At 44.4% G+C, this 20,195-nt stretch overlaps 1 protein-coding gene across 1 annotated transcript in view; it reads left to right on the forward strand.

The window, feature by feature from the left end:
• CASQ2 (calsequestrin 2 (cardiac muscle)) overlaps positions 1 to 11,656 on the forward strand; it is a 70,708-nt gene extending 59,052 nt beyond the window's left edge. The window contains exons 9-11 of the mRNA XM_010830739.1: positions 6,871 to 6,971; positions 8,950 to 9,024; positions 10,245 to 11,656. Coding sequence (XP_010829041.1) covers positions 6,871 to 6,971; positions 8,950 to 9,024; positions 10,245 to 10,448 — 380 coding nt within the window. The 3' untranslated portion in view covers positions 10,449 to 11,656. The remainder of the gene's footprint in view (positions 1 to 6,870; positions 6,972 to 8,949; positions 9,025 to 10,244) is intronic.
• Positions 11,657 to 20,195: the final 8,539 nt, after the last annotated feature.

Consider the following 20,195-nt stretch of genomic DNA (forward strand, 5'->3'; position numbering starts at 1 on the left):
GCCTGTCTCCAGGAGCGAGACTCCGAGTCCCATAACTGCACCTGGGGTAGCAGTGTGGGGGCGGGGGTGTCTCCAGCGTATTTATGGGATGAGCACCGCCAGCCCCTGAGGATGGGTCAGGAGGACAGTGTGAGGGCCTGGTGGGCAGCGTGCAGAGGGCCTGGACCTGTTACTGTGGGGCCCTTGCTGGGTCTGAGACACACATGTGTCTGCCAGACAGGCCCTGGCTTCTGGCACGGCTGGAACTGGCCTGGAACTGGTCCCCCAGGGCTTGTGCAGCCTCATTCCCACCAGGCCCTCCCTGCCTGGGAAGGAGGAAAGCATAATGATCATCGTCTCCTCCCATAAAGATGTGATTCCCAGAGGCCTCCTGCTCACCGTGGGAAACCTGGCTCAGCCTGAGCCCTAGGCTCTGGGTCGTGGGATCTCAGGGTCCAGTCTCATCTGGCAGGGAAGGAATCAGAGCTCTCACTGCATCAGGCGTGCATGTATGTGTGCTCAGTCATGTCCTACTCTTTGTGACACCATGGACTGTAGCCCAGCAGGCTCCTCTGTCCATGGAGTTTCCCAGGCAGGAATATTGGAATGGGTTGCCATTTCCTCCTCCAGGGGATCTTCCTGATCCAGGGATCAAACCTGCATCTGGTTTATTGTTTTTTTTTTTTTTAATTCATTTATTTTTAATTGAAGGATAATTGCTTTACAATATTGGTTTGGTTTCTGCCATACATCAACATGAATTAGCCATAGTTGTACATATGTCCGGGGTTTCCCAGATGGCGCTAGTGGTAAAGAACCCACCTGCCAATGCAGAAGGCGTGAGAGATGAGGGTTTGATCCTGGGTTGGGAAGATCCCCTGGAGAAGGAAATGGCAATCCACTCCAGTATTCTTGCCTGGAAAATCCCATGGACAGAGGAGCCTGGCAGGCTACAGTCCATGGGGTTGCAAAGAGTTGCACACAACTGAAGCGACTTAGCCCACACGTATGTACATATGTTATCTGTTACAGAGCCCAGTTTGAGTTCCCTGAATCAAACAGCAAATTTCCATTGGCTACCTATTTTACGTGGGCTTCTTTGGTAGCTCAGATGGTAAAGAATCTGCCTGCAATTCAGGAGACTGGGTTCATTCCCTGGGTCGGAAAGATCCCCTGGAGAAGGGAATGGCAACCCACTCCAGTATTCTTGCCTGGAGAATCCCATGGACAGAGGTACGTGGTGGGCCACCGTCCATGGGGTTGCAAAGAGTCGGACCTGACTGAGCAATTAACATACCCACATATATATATTAAATATGGTAGTGTTTATGCTTCCATACTACTCTCTCCATTCATCTCACCCTCTCCATCCTCCCCCTCGCCTGTGTCCATAGTCTGATCTCTGTGTTGCATCTCCATTACTTGCATTCTTTACCATTGGCCCCTCTTCTTTATTTGGATCCAGCTCTGAGATTCCAGGCACACTCAGGGAAATCACTGACAGCCAACTGAACAGGCTGTGGCTCAGCTGCAGACTAGAAAGAGGGGAAGGGGCCCGTGACTACTGGGGAAGGGGGAGGCAAAGGCCAGCCCACCAGCCCCCAGGTCCACCCACGTGTCTCCCACTGCCCACGCCCTCGCTTCCCTCACGTGGATGCTTTCACTCCTGGTGCTCGAATCTCAAGCACAGACTTGAGCAAGAAGATGCAGCAGTTTGGGTCAGTGTGTGGAGACCACACACTATGGACTATGGAAACAGAACCTGAGGTGTAGACCAAAGACCTGAGTTAGAATCCTGGCTCTGCCACTTGCTGGTGTGAGATGCTGGGCAAATCAGGCACTCTCCCTGCATCTGAATTTCATCCTCTTTAAAATGGAGATAATAACATCTTCCTACCCTTCATCAGGACTAGATACAAAGATTAAATGCAAAAGTACTTAACAGCCAGTAGCCAGTAAACGCTTGAGAAATACTGGTAAAATCAAGGTTGGGCAACATGATCGCAGGCTTCCTGCATATAAAGAACAATACCCTGTGTGCTTAAAGGAAGAAGTTGGGAGATGGACTTCTTGAGAAAAAAGGAAATTTCAGTTTGATGAAAGAAAACAACTCTTGGCTGTCTGGGTTACTGATTCTGTACTAGACCTTTAGGGAGGCCAGAGGGTCTCAGTGCTGGAAACATTCAAGAGAGAAGACAGACCAATGTTCTGGGTGGGGCTATCTATACACCTGCCTGGATATGTGGGATATTTGGGAATCCCTTCTGGCTTTGAGAATAGTGGCTTCTCTAACTAATGACCACAGAGAATAGCTTTCTACTTTCAATGGTGAAATAACTGCTAGTCTATAAATCTCAATAAAATTTCCTCTTTTTTCTTAATCTACCTTTTAAAAAAGAATTACAGGCTATTCTTTTTGAGAAATACATGGTCACAGTCTTACAAGGCCTCTAAGCTGGGTATATCATTGATAAGAAAATGTTCATTAATTTCAAACTCATTCATTCATTCATTCATATAGTTGCAACTGTGAACTAGTCTTGTGCTTAACATTGAATTATGAAAGTGAAATATGGCTCCCAACACCTGCCTTCTTGGTCAAAAAGAGGGATCCACAGTGGATGTGTCCCTTTTCCAGGACACCTGTTTTAAAACGAAACAGAAGTGGTCCCTAAGAAGAAACTGAACTTGTAAGTTAAAATTTTAGTGACTAAATACATATGAGGGCAGTGTAGCTGTCTTAATTCTACTTTCACAGATGAATGAGAATTCATTCCAACAAGGATTTCAGGCTGGGGATTAATGGAGGTAAATAGGGCTTGCGAGCCTTGGATCAGGAATATAAAAATTAACCTAATGACTTTAAAACAAAGTAAGTACACCTTGCTTTAATCCTGCACTGAGGCAAGGTTCTCATAGTCATAGCAGCTGCTGTAGCCACCCCTGCAGCCTTCGATCAGCAACAGGGACCAGAAGGAATCACTCTATGATATACCACCTCCTGGGGTAACTGCACAGGAAAATGTCTTCTCTGCCACATGGGTCCAAAGCTGTATCTAGCCCACCCTTGTGCCCAGATCATTGCACTTAAGACATAAGCACTGGATAAACAGATGAACGGCCAGGTTCCTCGTATTCAGGCAGAAGAATGTCAGAGAATTTCAGAAGAATCATAACTAAGCCTTACTTTGTGTCAGGCATCATCTAAGTGCTATAGACACTAACTCATGTAACTAATAATCAGTCCACAAAATCGGTACTATTGTTATCATCCCCCTTTTACAGACAAGAAACCAAGACATTAAATGACTTGCCCTAAGTCACACTCCAAACAGCAGACCCAGGATTTGGACCATTTGGCCCAAGGGTCCACATGTTTAAGAATCAAGCTGGGCTGCCTCCCTGAAGAACAGGTTCTGTTCTTGGAAATATTCAGGGATGCAGAGGGAGTAGCCCATTACAGAATACATCATCCGGAATGTCAAAAACTGCCCTTGACTCTGGATGAAACTTCCCAACGTTAATGGCAACTCATTTGTTAATTTATTTGAGGCATGTTTTTTGAGCTGTCCTCGCTCCTCCATAGGCACAAAGAATATTCTCCTCACAAAAAAACCTTTCTGTATTTTTAAAAACAAGCATTAAACCACAATTTTGACTTATCTTGTTTACGTAAAAACTCCAGATCATTTGATTTTTCTTGCAGGACCCAATTTTTGTTCCTTCAATCTTTCTCTTTTTATCTCCAAACCTGCTCTGAAACAGAAATGTCCCTGTATGTACATTCCTATTTATAAATCGTGATATGTGGGTTTTCCATCAGAAACGAGCAGTGCCATCTTGTGTGTTCGGCTTCCGTTCAGATCTTCTTCCTCTACACTTGTACCTAGACCTGTTTCTGCCTTCCCTTACGTCAGTCAGTCTTTTGCACTTCAGCTTTACCTTCTACATGAATTCTGGACTGTGTTGTTGAATTTCATCTTCTCTGTGAATTTCTGATTTGTCACATGTGATTCTTGCTTTCCAGAGTACTGGCAGCCGCACCTTATTTGTAGCCATCCATCTCTTCTCGGCTGCTGAAAGTGGTGACTGAAGCTCTTGAGGAAAAACCCCCCAGTGCAGTCTGTGTATTTGATGATACATAAACTCAGAGATAACCCAGGTGGCACCATAGTCCCTGTCCTGTGGCACATCGACACGCCCAGAGAAGGCAGATTCATAGTGTCCAGGTAGCAGCAGCCAATGGCACTCTGGAGGGACCTTCTCAGCCACACCTGCAGGCAGCAGGAGGAATAGTCCCACCTCCACTCCCACCCCTACAGTGATAGATGATAAACTCTAAAGCACAAAACCCCGTCCATCTCTGTCATACAGTCTAATTTGTCATACAATTCAGAGGATAGATGGAAAAATCACCCAGACCACCCAGATCTCTGCAGGATAGGGCTGCAGGCCATAAAGACCCTCTTCTCTGCTAGAGGTAGCTCTGCCTTCCAGGTAACAAGGGCTGAGGGGTCCACTCTGAATCTTTAGTATGATTTAGCCACACTTAAGGAGCAGGTGATGGCACCCCACTCCAGTACTCTTGCCTGGAAAATCCCATGGATGGAGGAGCCTGGTGGGCCGCAGTCCATGGGGTCGCGAAGAGTCCAACACGACTGAGCGACTTCACTTTCACTTTTCACTTTCATGCATTGGAGAAGGAAATGGCAACCCACTCCAGTGTTCTTGCCTGGAGAATCCCAGGGACGGCAGAGCCTGGTGGGCTGCCGTCTATGGGGTCCCACAGAGTCGGACACAACTGAAGCAGCTTAGCAGCAGCCGCAGCAGCAGCCACACTTAAAAAAAAAGACTACACTCACTCAAAGCAGAGCTGCTAAAAATAGTGTGCATTTTGCCTAGAGTGTATTAGGGAAGAGGAAGTGCAGGGAAAATACTTTCCCAAGAGGTCCCAGGTAGCCAAACAAAGGCTAGGGTGCCTGGGGAGAGGAGAGGTGTGTTCAACAGAGGCTGCAGAGAGGGGTTCAAATTGACTGGTGGTGGTAGTCGCTCAGTCATGTCCAACTCTTTGAAACCCCATGGACTATAGCCCACCAGGCTCCTCTGTCCTTGAAATTCTCCAGGGAAGAATACTGGAGAGGATAGCCATTTTTCTTCTCCAGGGGGTCTTTCTGACCCAGGGATGAAATCCCTGTCTCGTGCATTGCAGGCAGATTTTTTACTGTCTGAGCCACAGGGAAGCCAAATTGATTGAATGCCGTAGATTTCTTTTCCAGTATGTGGTCCACCCAGCATGGGGACAGGTCTTCCTTGTATCTGTGTGTGTTAGTCACTCAATCATATCCAACTCTTTGCAACCCCATGGACTGTACAGCCTGTCAGACTCCTCTGTCCATGGAATTTTCCAGGCAATAATACTGGAGTGGATTGCCATCTCCAGGGTATCTTCCCCACCCAGGATTGAACCCAGGTCTCATGAATTGCAGGCAGATGCTTTACCGTCTGAGCTACTAAGTCATCACTGGTCTCCTTCATCCCAGTTGCTGGGCCTCTTCAGATCCATCTCCCCTCAACCTCATCTGTATCCCCCCAGAGAACTCAGTGAGGCCTCCTTACAGTCTTCTCTGTCCTAGGGCTCTTGCACCAGAGGGTTCACCAAGAGACTCTGAGGTCTTTCCATTTTCCTGAGTTTTATTCTAAAACAAACCATGAGTCCCCTATATTCTGGGATTCCCTGAAATCATGGAGCTTTTATATGTGGACACATGGGCGTGCTTTTTCCAGCACCTGGACTTGTACACACAAACACATACACACTGGCACAGAGCTTATTCTCAGGGACTTGTTACAACCTAAACTCTTTGTTACTGATTGGGAGCTGGGGAGAGGGATGCTGAAGATTTAGGCTATGCTTTCTCTTAATAAACATTCCTTTTTTTTCTTACTAAACAAAATTTTTGTTTATGACATAAAGTTTCTGTTTTTTAGTTCTTCAAGGTTTAGGCTTTCTGTGCTCTTGAAGCCATCAGCTTGTCTTAATGAGGCTTGTATTTGCTTTTCATATGAATCATCCTTCCCCTGGTGGGCAATGAATGCTGTGAATTGAACGAGAAGAGGGCAGAGCTCTCAGGGAAATAGTGATAGGGAGGAAGGGAACCCCATTTACTAATTCAGAGCTTTGAAACCAACTGTCATAAAGAACCTACCTGCGAATGCAGGTAGACGTAAGCGATGCGGGTTTGATCCTGGGTCGAAAAGATCCCCTGGAAGAGGGCACAGCAACTCACTTCAGTATTCTTGCCTGGAGAATCCCATGGACTGAGGAGCCTGGCAGGCTGCAGTAATGGGTCACACAGAGTCGGACACTCTGAAGCGACTTAGCACGCACACATCAATCAGAAGCCCACTTGGTTTGAAAGTTTTAGGAACTCCAGATTGTAGAAAACTAAGGATCCAGGCGAAAAGTTCTTGGTCAACAGAGTGAATGTCCTGGGGAACTGGAACTCTGAGGGATAACAAATTATCCGTTTTAAGAGATGGTGCAGAGCACTGAGAACCAGTCTGGAGTTTCTCTGTTCTGGGGTTGCACTTTCTGACTCCTAGGCTGGTCAATTTTTACAGGCGGTTTAGCAAATGGAATTTAGCTTTGAGTTACAACCAGACACTTCCCTGTGAAACTTTTAATTTCTTTATTCAAAATGTTTATCATTTCCTTTGAATAAGCTGCTCTGTGTCTGGAGTTCTCATCTGGCTCATTTTATAGAATAATCCTGTAATCGAGGGTATGCACCAAATAACCTAAGAAACCCTATGGAAAAGCGGCACTCTGCTTTCCCTCTTAGAAACCATGTATGCGCAGAGCTTACTCAACCTTCTTGCATCCTGCTTCAGATGGCTATGAGTTCCTGGAGATCCTGAAGCAGGTTGCCCGGGACAACACAGACAACCCGGACCTGAGCATCGTATGGATTGACCCCGATGACTTTCCTCTGGTGAGTGGCTCAGACTGGGGCCTCGTCCTTGGTCACCATCACAGTCTCACATTTGCGTTTAGCATGAGAACTGGATGCACAGAGGAGGAGGTGAAATAGGAGGGGCCCTTGCAGAAGCCCAGTGGCTGCCTCTACGCAGTGTGAAGGTCTTAGCCCCTGGACAGCACTGCACTTAAGGCCCGGTGCCTACACTGACCTGGTAAGACTTACTGTTCTCACTCCCTGGAGGCCACAGTTCCTCTGGGGCCCACTCAAGTGTGGGTGAAATTCTGCCAACAGTTCCATAGCTGCCTAACACCCCTTGCTATAACCTCTTTCATGTTCTGAGGGGGACCATCACTCTGAGGCAACCCGAGTTTCTAAACCTTCAGAGATGAACATTCTGCATGGAGTTAAGAACAACTTCTGGGAAGGCAGGGACCCTGTCTGTCTTGTTCATCATGCCCTCCTAGCATAATATCTAGCACCTGTTGAATGTTTAAGGCCCTTAAACTCTTGCTGGGTCAATGATCAAAGCCTTGATTATGCTTCATTTTAAACAGAATAAACAGAATTTGTAGCAATATGTGAGCCCAGTGGTAATGAATGTAGCTAATATACTCTATTATATGCCCAGAACTATGGTAAATGCTTTATAAGCATCATCTCATCTAACCCTCTCAACAACCCTACGAAGTACAGACCATTGTAATACCTATCTTACAGGATGACAACTGGAGAGGTTTAAGCTGTAAGTGGTATATATGATCTTCTAATCTAGGTCTATGTGATGCCAAAGTTTGGTCTATTAGTCAATAGACTTTAGGTTGAGCTAAATGCCGATACTCAGTACTAGCTATCATTAGGATATAAATGATAGGGACTCTCCTGGTGGTCCAGTGGTTAAGATGCCACACTTCCACTGCAGGGGACACAGTTCTATCCCTGGCAGGGGACCAAAGATCCCACATGCTTTTTGGTGAGACAAAAGATAGGAAAAAAAAAAAAAGAATATAAATGATCTCTGTCTTCTTCCAGGAATTATCATTTGTTGCATGGGTCACAATTGATCAAACTATGATTAAATATACAAAAATGAGGGGTGTCAGTGATCTCAGGGGTCCTGGAACCCAATCCTACATAGAGGATGAGTGAATCAAAGGCAGAGAATTCCATGTCACCTAAGGTCAGTGTCATAATTCTGGGCAACCCTAACAAAGTCATGGCCTTATAAGACGCTATATATTATAGTTTTGTTTGTTTAGCTGTTACCTGGCTGTAGTTCTCATTTACCTGAACTGTTTTGTTTTGCAAGCTCACAGATGGTTGCTTTTCTCCTGACCTGCTCTGTGTTTGCCTTGCTCTTGCAAATGAGAAATCTTCAGACTTCTGATTTCCAAGTTCTTGACTATCCTCTAGTCCCCATCAGACCATACATTTGTTTGGGAGACTTTCTACCACTGAATCTCTCCATTTTCTTACTTCATGGCCCCTTACTCGTTGAGTCCTGCCCCAGTCAGATATTAGTCCACATGAACCCAAGTCTGTCTGAATGTAGAAGGCTTCTTATTTCCTGCATGCCCACTTACGGCACACCACTGCTTTCCCAGACATCTCAGGAGCAAAGGGGCTCAAGGTAAGGGGTTTTTAAGTGAGATATTATGGAGGGGAATGGCTCCTTCACAATACATAAATTATAAAAGAGCCACAGGGAATTTGGGGAACAACTCTGGACAAGCTCTGTAATATTCTTCCCTCCAGCTTTAGAAGCTTTTATATTATATGCTTTCATAGTTTGTGTTATGACATCTTTTTTCCATGCTTATTTAAAGTGCTGAATGCCAAGTCTTCAATTTCCTCCATGCCCACAGCTGTTTTGGAGACCTTTAACCAATGGTGGCCTCATTACTGTGATGGGATGGCAGATGGGTCCAGCCACAAAAAGTGGCTTGAACAGGGGATGATGCCTGCTGTCTAATTTTCTTTTTTGTTGCTACAGCTGGTTGCCTATTGGGAAAAGACTTTCAAGATTGACCTCTTCAAGCCACAGATTGGGGTGGTGAATGTGACAGATGTGAGTATACCTCATGAAAGCTTGCTCAGATAACTTCCACCTGCCCTGTTTCTGCCACACTGCCCAGACTGTGAGATCCTGTATAGGAGTCCAGCCCCTCATGAAATACGCAGGACCCTTGGCCTTGCTAAAGCTCAGGAGACTTGCCAACATGGACCGATCCTAGTCTGAGTCACGGGTGGGGTCAGGGCAACCAAAAATACTTTTGCTTTTCACCTTATATCCTACCATTCTCTTTTTAAACGGTTTTAATGTAAGCAGAATTTTAATCATTATTAGTGATTTTAAAAAGTGAAAAAGTGAAAGTCACTCAGTCATGTTTGACTCCTTGTGACCCCATGGACCATATATAGTCCATGGAATTCTCTAGGCCAGAATACTGGAATGTGTAGCCTTTCCCTTCCCCAGGGGATCTTTCCAACCCAGGGATTGAATCCAGGTCTCCTACATTGTGGGCAGATTCTTTACCAGCTGAGCCACAAGGGAAGCCCAAGAATACTGGAGTGGGTAGCCTTTCCCTTCTCCAGGGGATCTTCCTGACCCAGGAATCGAACTGGGGTCTCCTGCATTGCAGGCAGATTCTTTACCAATTGAGTTATCAGGGAAGCCCAGTAATTTAAAAATTAGTTTACAAAATAATAAATGTAGAATTTCCCAGGTAACTGAACATCTACCAAGAGAGTGATAGGACATTGCTAAAAAATAAAAAAAGAAGAACATTGCTAACTGGCTATATAAACAAACAGTGGGGGGATTCCCTGGTGGTCCAGTAGTTAAGACTCTTAGCTCCCAATGGGGGGAGCATGGGTTCGATCCCTGGTTGGGGAACTAAGATCCCACATGCTGTGTGTCCAATAAATAAAATAAAACAATATTTAAAAAATTTAAAAAAAACAGTGGAATATATATATAATATATAATGCAATGGAATATAGATTTCCTTTTATATTGCACAAACAGGACTACAAACAGCAAACACTACATGTACCGTTTGCTACTAAGCATTTCTGTTTAACGGGCTTTCCAGGTGGCGTAGTGGTAAAGAATCGCTTGCCTGTGCAGGACATGGGTTCGATCCCCGGGTTGGGAAGATCCCATGTGCACACATTCCTGATAAGTGTAAGTGACCTGGGGTTCACTGAGCACAGTCACTTGGAACCCCCTGGCATGGCTGACCCTTAGTGCACTCACTCGCACACTCCTTCTGTCTCTGGATGCAGGCTGACAGTGTGTGGATGGATATTCCCGATGATGATGACCTGCCCACAGCTGAGGAGCTGGAGGACTGGATTGAGGATGTGCTTTCTGGGAAGATAAACACTGAGGATGATGACAACGATGATGAGGAGGATGAAGACGACGATGACGACGATGATAACTCTGATGAAGAGGACAATGATGACAGTGATGATGACGATGAATAGCCTCCAACTCTAGATGAGTTTCACAAAGACGAAACCATAGCCACCCACTACCATGCAGACAGCACAAGGCGGAGCACGCAGCCCCGGCCCGCGTCCAGCCAGTTCCTTTCCCTTTACCGACATCTCTTTCCCCGCTTCTTTCTCATCAGATGTGCAACTTGGCAAATGCCTTTCTAAATCCAGCAGTCCTGCTCGCTTAGCAAGGACAGTGGGGAATTATTCCCATGTTGGCTGTCTTGATTGTTATGAAAAAGCTTTCGTTCGTTGTCAGATCATCAGTGGCCATGGCAGTGCCCGAATCTGGTTGTCTAGAGAGAGCAATCCCCTAACACCTCGATTCAAGTTTACTCGTTTGACTATGATAGTAGCAGAATGGACAGCTTGCTAAGTCACAAGCACAGCGTGACCTTACAACAGAGCCCAGGGAAGACACACAATCCATTTAGCCCCTGTGCTTAGAATATTAGTTAGGATCCCTCCTCAAACCGAGAAGATCCCTTTTAGGGAAGGCTCAGTCTTGGAAATAAATTTTGTAAATCAGCTTCTCTTGGTTCTATTAAACTTATTATTTTAGGTGTAGGTCCGACCATTATGAACTCAGATCCAAGGCTTTGGATGGCTATTGAGAGGTTCTGAAAAACATGCTTACTGATTGTCACCATCATTTCTAGTATATTAGGCTATTGGGATGGGAGGTTGATTTGTTCTCTGAACTTCCCTGTAGATGACCTTCGTACATATACACACAGGGGTTGGGGGAGCTAGAAGGATTAAATGTTTTTAATTCTTTCTGATGTCTTTAGGTCTCTGATTGGGTCAGCTGGTGTCCTAGCTTGAGCTGGGATCCTGATATCCTTCCGTCTTGTCGCTGCTATTCAGCCTTCCCATTCAGAGTCCAAGTTGGTTTTTCCAGAGGGCGATTCCCTCTCCATTGATCAGTGCTCCCACAGGTGAACAGGACAACAGTCATTAGGATTCATAACGATGCTCTGGGGCACTGAAAAAATCCCCACGTGCCTTTCAAACTATCTAGAAGTTATATTGTGTTCTGTAGTTTTAGCATTGGGTGTGCATTCTAATGTTCTAATTTATTTTCTCAGTCTTTTAACACATGGGTAAGACACTGCAAATTCTTTGAAAATAGGATGATCCTTTTATGGAATAGCAGCTAACTAACTGTCATTAAAGTTTTATTTTGAAAGTACTGAGACTATCTTGAAAATCCTCTCTTGATTTTTTTGTTTTTCTGCTCATTCTTTCCTTTCTGGGCTCCTGTTCTTCCTCTCTATTCCTTCTTAGTTTTCCTTTCTCCTCTCTCTTCCTTTGCCTACCCTTTGAATGTCAGTCTTCCACGGTATCTCTCGGCTCTAACATTCTTCCAAGGCAGCTTATCATCCATGCCCATCAGCTAATAACTTCCAAGTCTGGGTCTCTAACCTTGACCTCTCTCCTTGGTTTCAGACTCACTCATTCAGCTGCTGCTGGACATCTTGGTTTGGAACAAGTGCTTCAGACAACATCACAAGGCCAAACTCATTACCCTCTCCCTTAAACCTGTCCTCCCCTTCATGAATCCCAGTTCAAATGATTAATATCAGCATCTGTCCAGTTGCCTGGGTGGTCTGAAGGGGAGCCCTTCCCCTCCGCACCCATGGCATGTTGTGCCTATCCCACATCCTGGCACTTATCATTTAAAGTGTAACATGTATTTGCATGTCTGTTCTTTCATTAAATCCTACGTAGGCTCCTTGAAGACAAGAGATTTATTCACCATTGTATCCCCAACGCTTAGCACTTTGCTCAGCACAACGCAGACACTCATTTATTGAACTGATGGGTGAATGATTATCAGCACTGTTGGATCACAGTGCTTCCAAGGCCTCCTTATTTTTCTCTCTGCCTCACAAAGCAAGGCAGACCCTTCTCAAGCTGGGCTATGTAGCTATCCAGAGAGACTCAAATAAGCTCTGGGAGAGGTGAATTTATACAGTGATCTTTGAAGCTAATCTTTCAAATAGCCAAGAAATGTGTTCTGTCATCAGAGTGGTTTATTTCCCACCCCAGGAAAATTCCCTGGTTCTCAGAAGTCTGACTAATATTATGCATTAAGTTTAAATCATGACATGCTGCTCCTGTTTTAGAAGCACTGGGTGTTAAGCTAGTACTATCTGTAAGTAATAGCACTGTTTTGTTATTTGTCTAAAACTTTTTCAGCTATTTATTGAATATTTGGTATGTGCTCAGAGCACTATTGGAGAAGGCAATGGCACCCCACTCCAGTACTCTTGCCTGGAAAATCCCATGGGTGGAGGAGCCTGGTAGGCTGCAGTCCATGGGGTCGCTAAGAGTCAGACAGGACTGAGAGACTTCACTTTCACTTTTCACTTCCATGCATTGGAGAAGGAAATGGCAACCCACTCCAGTGTTCTTGCCTGGAGAATCCCAGGGAAGGGGGAGCCTGGTGGGCTGCCATCTAAGGGGTCACACAGAGTCGGACATGACTGAAGTGACTTAGCAGCAGCAGCAGCAGAGCACTATGCTATCTGCTTTTAATGTATTACCCCATTTAATCCTTAAAAAGATCTTATATGAGTTTTGTTATTTTTCCCATTTTAGATGGGAAAACTGAATGAGGCACAGAGGCTTCAAGTAATTTTCCCAGAGTCACACAAATACTTAAAAGGAATGTAAACATAACCCCATTTTTATACTTAAAGATTTAAACTAAATTTAATTCTTTAAATTAAGCAATCAAAAGATTCCATTTCTGTTACTCAGATGGTGTCCCAAGATGGACTCAAGGGAATTTCTTTTAATCCTTTTTGTTGTTTAAGCCAAGATGTCTTTCTCCCTTTCATTCTGGAAGCAAGTAATCAATTTACAGTGCTAGTAATGTTGCCTAATTAGAACTGTGTGATCCGACCATTCTGCTAGGAAAGCAAAAAACAAACAAACAAACAAACATCGTGTTATCAAGAATGAACATTTACATGTATTTCTTTAGAATATCATGTCTAATTGAAATGAGTTTGTCTTTTCTGTAACAAGGTTGTGTACAGTCCAGGCCCTAGCTTGTATCCCCCAGGAAGCCCATTCTATCAATGATGTGACCAGAGGTCATAATCAAATGACTTTTGACCAACACTCCTGGTTTATGTCCTCTCAAGTGCTGGCGGGTCTCGTGGCCTGTCCTCGAACTTCCTGCTCTCACCCGGTCTCCTCAAGTCTGTTCAGTGTCAGAATCATGTCTGAGTTTTAGAAAACACAGATGACTGTCACCAGCCCAGACCTACTGATATACCATCTCCAGAACCAGGGCTGGCCCTCTGCTGGGGACAGATGCAGGTCAACACTGACCGCTGCTCTTCCCACTCCCCCAGTCATCTCATCTGGCCCACAGCATCCAACACCAACTGTCTCTAGCCAGGCTTCTTCTGAGTCCCAAGCCCCTTGCTCCAGCCATCTTCCCTGGACAGCATCACCTCAGACCAACACAGTTTTGGGGCTTTAAGGGGACGCCCTTAAAAGTAGCTCTCTTGAGGCTTCCCTGGTGGTCCAGTGGCTAAGACTCTGAGCTCCCAATGCAGGGGGCCTGGGTTCTATTCCTGGTCAGAGAACCAGATCCTGTATGCCTCAACTAAACCCCAGCACAGTTAAAAAAAAAAAAAGTAGCTTTCTTTTCCTGAGGTCTGAACCAACTGAGAAATTAGGTCCAAAAGTCAGCAGATTACCACCCTGATTACAGAGAAGCAGTAATTTGGACACTAGAGATTAGGGAAATGGGCTTCCCAGTTTCCTGCCTCCAAGTTCAAGTCATCCAAGGGAATCAGGTATGCAGAGAGGACCACTGCCCTCAGGGGTCGTGGATGGAGAGGCAGGAGAAATGAACTGGATCCTTCCCCCAACACACACATTAACTTCATCCTAAGAAACATGGACAAATGGCTGCCACCCGCTAACCAGATAACTCACTCCATCTCAGTACAGGAATAAGGGCTGGGCAAAGGGCCAGCAGTGTTTGGGGAAAGTCCTTCACAGAAGCACAGGAATGGGGAAGAGGTATCGCCCTCCGACAATCTCCCAGCCAGAAATCTTTGAGCCATTACACTGTCTCCTATTCCCACATCCAACAGGAAGCAAGCCCTGTCCTCTTCTCTTCACTTGCTCTTACTGTATAATTAAGGCTTTACAGTCTCAGCTGGGTGACAGCAAGGTTCTGACTGCCCTCCCATCTCCAGTCCTGCACACTGCAATCAAAGGCTTTTTGAAAATGAAAACATGATCGTGTCACATACATGCTTAAAATTCTTCATTGTGCTTTAATTGCTCAGTCATGTCTGACTCTTTGTGACCCTGTGGACTGTGGCCTGCCAGTCTCCTCTGTCCATGGGATTTCCCAGGCAAGAATACTGGAATGAATTGCCATTTCCTTCTCCAGGGAATCCTTCCAACCCAGGGATCAAACCCGTGTCTCTTGTGTGTCCTGCATTGCAGGTGGATTCTTTACCCTCTCAGTCATCAGGGAAGTGGTGTTCTATTCCCAACAAGTGTTTAAAAATTTTGTGTTTTTAAAGATTAAAAGGACAAAGAGCAAGTATTGATCAGAAAGTTGTCTGATGGCCAGTTGTGCAGTCTAGGCTGTGGGGCATGAAGTTGGGGAGGAAAAAATGAGGTAGCACCTGTAAAGTTAAAACTCCTTGAAGAGTCTCTCCTCCACAAGAGAAAAGCAAAGTCTGAGTAGAGCTGATGCTGGTGATATCTGGGCTCAGGGATGGGAAGAGCACTGGTCTCACTGGGGTGACTGCTGCTGCAAACATAAGAGTACTTATCTTGGAATGATGGCATCCAAATGCCCCATTTAGATTATAACATCCAGTTGTTACTTCAGCAGAAGTCAGGTCAGTATCACTGCCAGGGAACTGAGGAGTCAGGACTAGCCTTGTCTTGGGGTTAAAACCAGTTTCCTTTGTAGGACATGGAGGTCTATGCAAACTGTCTCTTGTCAACCTTACCCAGCCTCACTTCTCATGGCACCTCCCAACTGTCTACCCCTCTACTCTGGACATGAGTTTGAGCAAACTCCAGGAGATAGTGAAGGACAGGGAAGCCTGGCATGCTGCAATCCATGGGGGTCTCAAAGAGTTGGACAGGACTTAGTAACTAAACAGCTACTCTCAGAAACTGGCCAAAGCTGCTTGGCTATTTAACACCTCCAAGCCTTGGCTCATGTTCCATCTACCAGAATGCCTGTCCTTCCCCATCTGTGCCTGCCTAGCAAACTCCCATAGAGATACACTCTATGACTCTTCTCCAGTCATGTCCCAGGCAAACTGGCCGCATCCTCTGCTTAGTCCTCACAGCGCCCTGTGGCAGTCTTCTGCAGAACCTGCAACTCTCCCCGCATTAGTCTGAGAGTGATCTTAGGGAGAAGATTTAGGCTGATTCTGTTCTAACCTCAGGGTCTAAGTTCTGTGTGGTACTTAATAAATCGTGTTTGACTAAATACTCTGCTAAACCCTATACAAAGCTAATTTAACAGCTATTAGTACCATTAAGAATGTGCTACTGATTCCTGAAAGTCAGTCTCATTCCAAGTTTTTGGCAACAGTGTCATCTGCTCAGATTTGCTTAGGGTAGACAACTGCTGAAGAAATAGGAACACTATCTCCTTGGCTCAGTAAGATTTCCAATGGGGGATATTCTCTTCCCTTGGGTTAGCAAAGTCTCCCAGGAATATACTCATCATGGTGGGAAGCAAAGCAGTGTGGGGATGACAGCAGAAATCCCAGGCTCCATTCTCTGAAAATGGGATAACCACAGCCACCTAAATATCAAATGCATTTAATACATTCACAGACCCAAATGGTAGAGAGACGAATTAAAGACCTCTTTCAAGTTAACCTGGTATTGTATCAATCTGGACTCTTTAGAGCAGTGATGACTAGAATTCTTAATGTCAGCCCTAGAGCCTGACATTAAGGCTGACATAAAAATGCCAATAATTCCCCTTACAATAGTCATAAATGATTAGGTTACACCTAGTAGTCTTAGTATCGAGTGTGTGCCATGTTCCCATTCATTCATTCACTCATTGCAATATTCAGTCAATGGACCCTTAAAACTGATTACCACATGCAGATCACAGGAGGCAAAACTGAGTGGGTAAGATGGGAGAGCTGAGCAAGGAGCCAGAAAAGGAAAAATGTTTAAAGCCCCATGTCAGTTCTACAAATGCATCATCATTTTGTCTAAAACTACATGAATTCTCAGAACTGCAGAAACACATTCGGGTGTAAATACAGAGAACATAAACACGGTTTTGATTTTCCATGTCAACATTAGCCTGTATAACTAGAAGACGCTACACGACACAGATAGGGCATTACCAAGTCTCTCTGGTGCAGGGGTGCTCCCCAGACCCACACACTACTCCTGGACCTTGTCTTTGGTACTGGGAAAGCTTGCAGGGGCTGCAGCTGGTCCCATCCTGATAATCCTTTCTCCACTTCCATAATCTTATGGTTTGTCACCTAACATCCTCAAAACTCTTCCAAAATTCTGTTATCATGGGCAATGAAAGAAAAAGAGTCTTTGGTTTATGTTTGTTACACACTTTTAATCTTTTCTTGAGTAGGTTTTGCTGGTGAGGTGTAAATTGTGTCCATCTTGGCTGATGGCACAGAGAGACAGAGTTTATCAATAATCTATACAATGAGTATCTTCACATCAATTGCTTAGTCTGATCTTTGTCCATGCAACAGGTAAGAATTTGATTGTGTGCTATAGGTACTCAGTACTAATAGCTGAGTGTAGCAGAAGGCAAGCTCCAATACTTCTTTGTCAAATAATCAAGTTTCCTTTAAGTAGACCTACTGAAAATAAGTCAATAATTTAAACTGAATTAGCAAGCCACTCACAAAAACAATCTAACATTCACCTTTCTACAAATCCAGGGTCTGACATTTTCCTCCCTCCTTACCTGACTTGAAGATCTTTTTTCACTTGCTGATTTACTCAAAAGCCTGTCTCACCTCCAAGTTTTAGAACCTAAGAATTTAATTTTCAGTACTCTATTCATTTAAAACATTCTCTTGACCATAAAATGATTGCAACCTATAGTTCTCCTTACAATGACAATTCCACTTTCCCATTCAATCTATCATTACGTTGTCTTGGTTTTCAGAGACACTTGACAGGTTATATTTAAAAGGGTATCAAAAGTATTTCAAGAGTAAAAATGTTCCCTAAAAAAGTAGAAAACAAAATCAAGATTACCAAAGAGCAAGTAGGGTGAGGGATAAATCAGGAGTTTGAGATTAACATATATACAGTACTATATATAAAACAAGGACCTACTGTGCAGCATGGGAAACTATACTCAATATTTTGTAATAACCTATAAGGGAAAAGAACCTGAAAAATATATATGTAGGTATGTATAACTGAATCATTTTGCTGTACACCTGAAACAAACACATTATAAATCAACTATATCTCAATAAATAAATAAACTTTTTAGATTGAAGTAATCACATTAAAAAAAAAGTAACAAAATGTAATTTGGGATTTCAGTTTATTTTCCAAGTTTTACAGTATAAAAAATGTAACATATAAAATGTTTTACAGTTCATTGGAACTGGAGACCCAAAAGAGAACAAAATAACTTGGATACCAGGTACACCATGCCCCTTATAAAGACTCTAACTTTGTTACTGATGTTACAATGAGAAGAGGCTTCACAGGGTACACCTTATGAATGTATACAAATGTACTTGGGCAGATGGTTGCTGGTAGTGTAATTCATTCATTCACATATTTGAAACATCTCAATAAAGCCCACCACCCCGTTTATGCAAGAAGTCACACTCAGACTTTGTCATACCTATCTAGTGACTGTGGACTTTGCTAACCAGCCAAATTGCCCCTCCTGCTTACAAAGTGCGGTATTAACTAATAAGAGAGAACACAAAAGACCCCTGGCCACATCTCTGCACAGTTATGGCTCCATCAGATAGAGACAGATGGTTTCCTTACTGAACTCGCTGGACTGATACTGGATTCTAAATCCAGAAATGCAAAGTTCTTTCAACACAAAAGTGATTGTTAAATAAATTTTCCTTGAGTAAGACCCGGTCCCAGTCTCTCTGGTCTTCTCCCTAGCATCTTTGTTGAAGAAGTGGTCATGACAACACAAATTAATTCACCACTCCAGTGAGCCTGTATCTACCCCTGCCCTCATCTTGGCTGGTGTCCTGTACTCCAGGCAATAGCTGTCATAAACAACTTCTTGAAAATCAAAGTTTGTTAATTATGTCATAATTTAGGAGTCCCAGAGGAGTTTGCTATTTAGCTAAAGCCTACTGTGAATCCATTATAACAATAAGGAATTATTAGCACACTTTGGATTTTTTTTTTAGAACGATAATCAGTGCTAAATGAATACTCTTATTATTTCTATACCTGTGGGGCACTGGCAAATGAAAAGCGTCAGCCACTTCTTTCCACCTGACCCCTGGACTGGTGATGATGTGTAACTAAGTTCCCTATAACATGAACTGAATTAGACTTGACACCCACAGATCAGATGTCCAGGTCCTATTACTAATTCCCTGAGCAACAGTCTCTGGTCCCTAGATATGAACCTTTCCCAAGGTGAGGGCTTTTGGGGGTTTAAATACTCCTAAAGGATGACCTCCTTCAGAGTGAAAGTTCATGTCTACAAGGGAAAACTCAGATAAGAACAAGCAAATATAAAACCAGACACTGTATATTCAACTATTTTTATCCAAACATTATTTCAGTGCCAAAAGAAGTGCCAAAGACACTCAAGATAAAATCCTGGGGGTTGGTCACATTTGTCCCCAGGGCTTACGATAAGAGCGTTTTTATCCCACCAAAGCAAGGACAAAACACTGATGTTTTCAAGCTGAGAGACATATCAATTGTAGATTCCCGGTGCCATACTGGGAGTAACATTTGATTGCACTGCTTCAGGTATCAGAAATCTGCAGTTGTGCTGGAGTGCTCTAAAACAGCTCATTGAAGAGGTTTATGTTTCAGGTGATACAAAACAAATTGGGTTATCTAAGGAGAAATGGGACAGGCCTGGTAAAAGGGACACAGAGTACTAAAATCTACTTTTAGTCAGTAGTTTTACATTTTCTACCTACCCTTTGAAAATGTCGTGCTCTTTCCTAGTAAGTATTGGGTTGGTCAGAAAGTTCCTTCGGGCTTTTCTATACCCTCTTATGGCAAAGTCTGAGCAAACTTTTTAGTCAACCTAATAGCAAAGCTGAGAGGCGCGTCATCTTTCCCTTCCTATCCTCCACCGAGAGCAAACAGCAGGCAAGAAGAAGGTAGTTTATGCGCAACAGAAACCTCAAGACGGTGGAAGAGACACAAACGGTGTGTTCAGACCCCTGGTCTAGGTCTCTTGATTAAAACTCTCGAGGACAAATGTGGGGGAAAGTAGTGTGATGGAAGCGCTTGCTGAGAATAAGGAAGTCAGGCATGGAGGCCAGGGGCTCCAGTCCCAAACCTCCCTCGGCTGGGGCTGTAGGCAGTCCCTTCCCACCTCAACGGGGGCGGGCTGGGGGGGCGCTGTTGGGGTACAAGGTTGACAAAGCACCAGGAAGAGGCCTCCTCAGGTCAGGAGGAGGCCAGGTCAGCCCCAGCACACCTCCCCAAGCCAGCAGGTGGGACTGGAAGGGTGGGAGGGGCAAAACCCAAAGTGACTGCCAGGAACAA

The sequence above is a fragment of the Bison bison genome, unplaced genomic scaffold (genome assembly GCF_000754665.1).
Source record: "Bison bison bison isolate TAMUID 2011002044 unplaced genomic scaffold, Bison_UMD1.0 scf7180017864519, whole genome shotgun sequence".
NCBI classification, from domain to species: domain Eukaryota; kingdom Metazoa; phylum Chordata; class Mammalia; order Artiodactyla; family Bovidae; genus Bison; species Bison bison.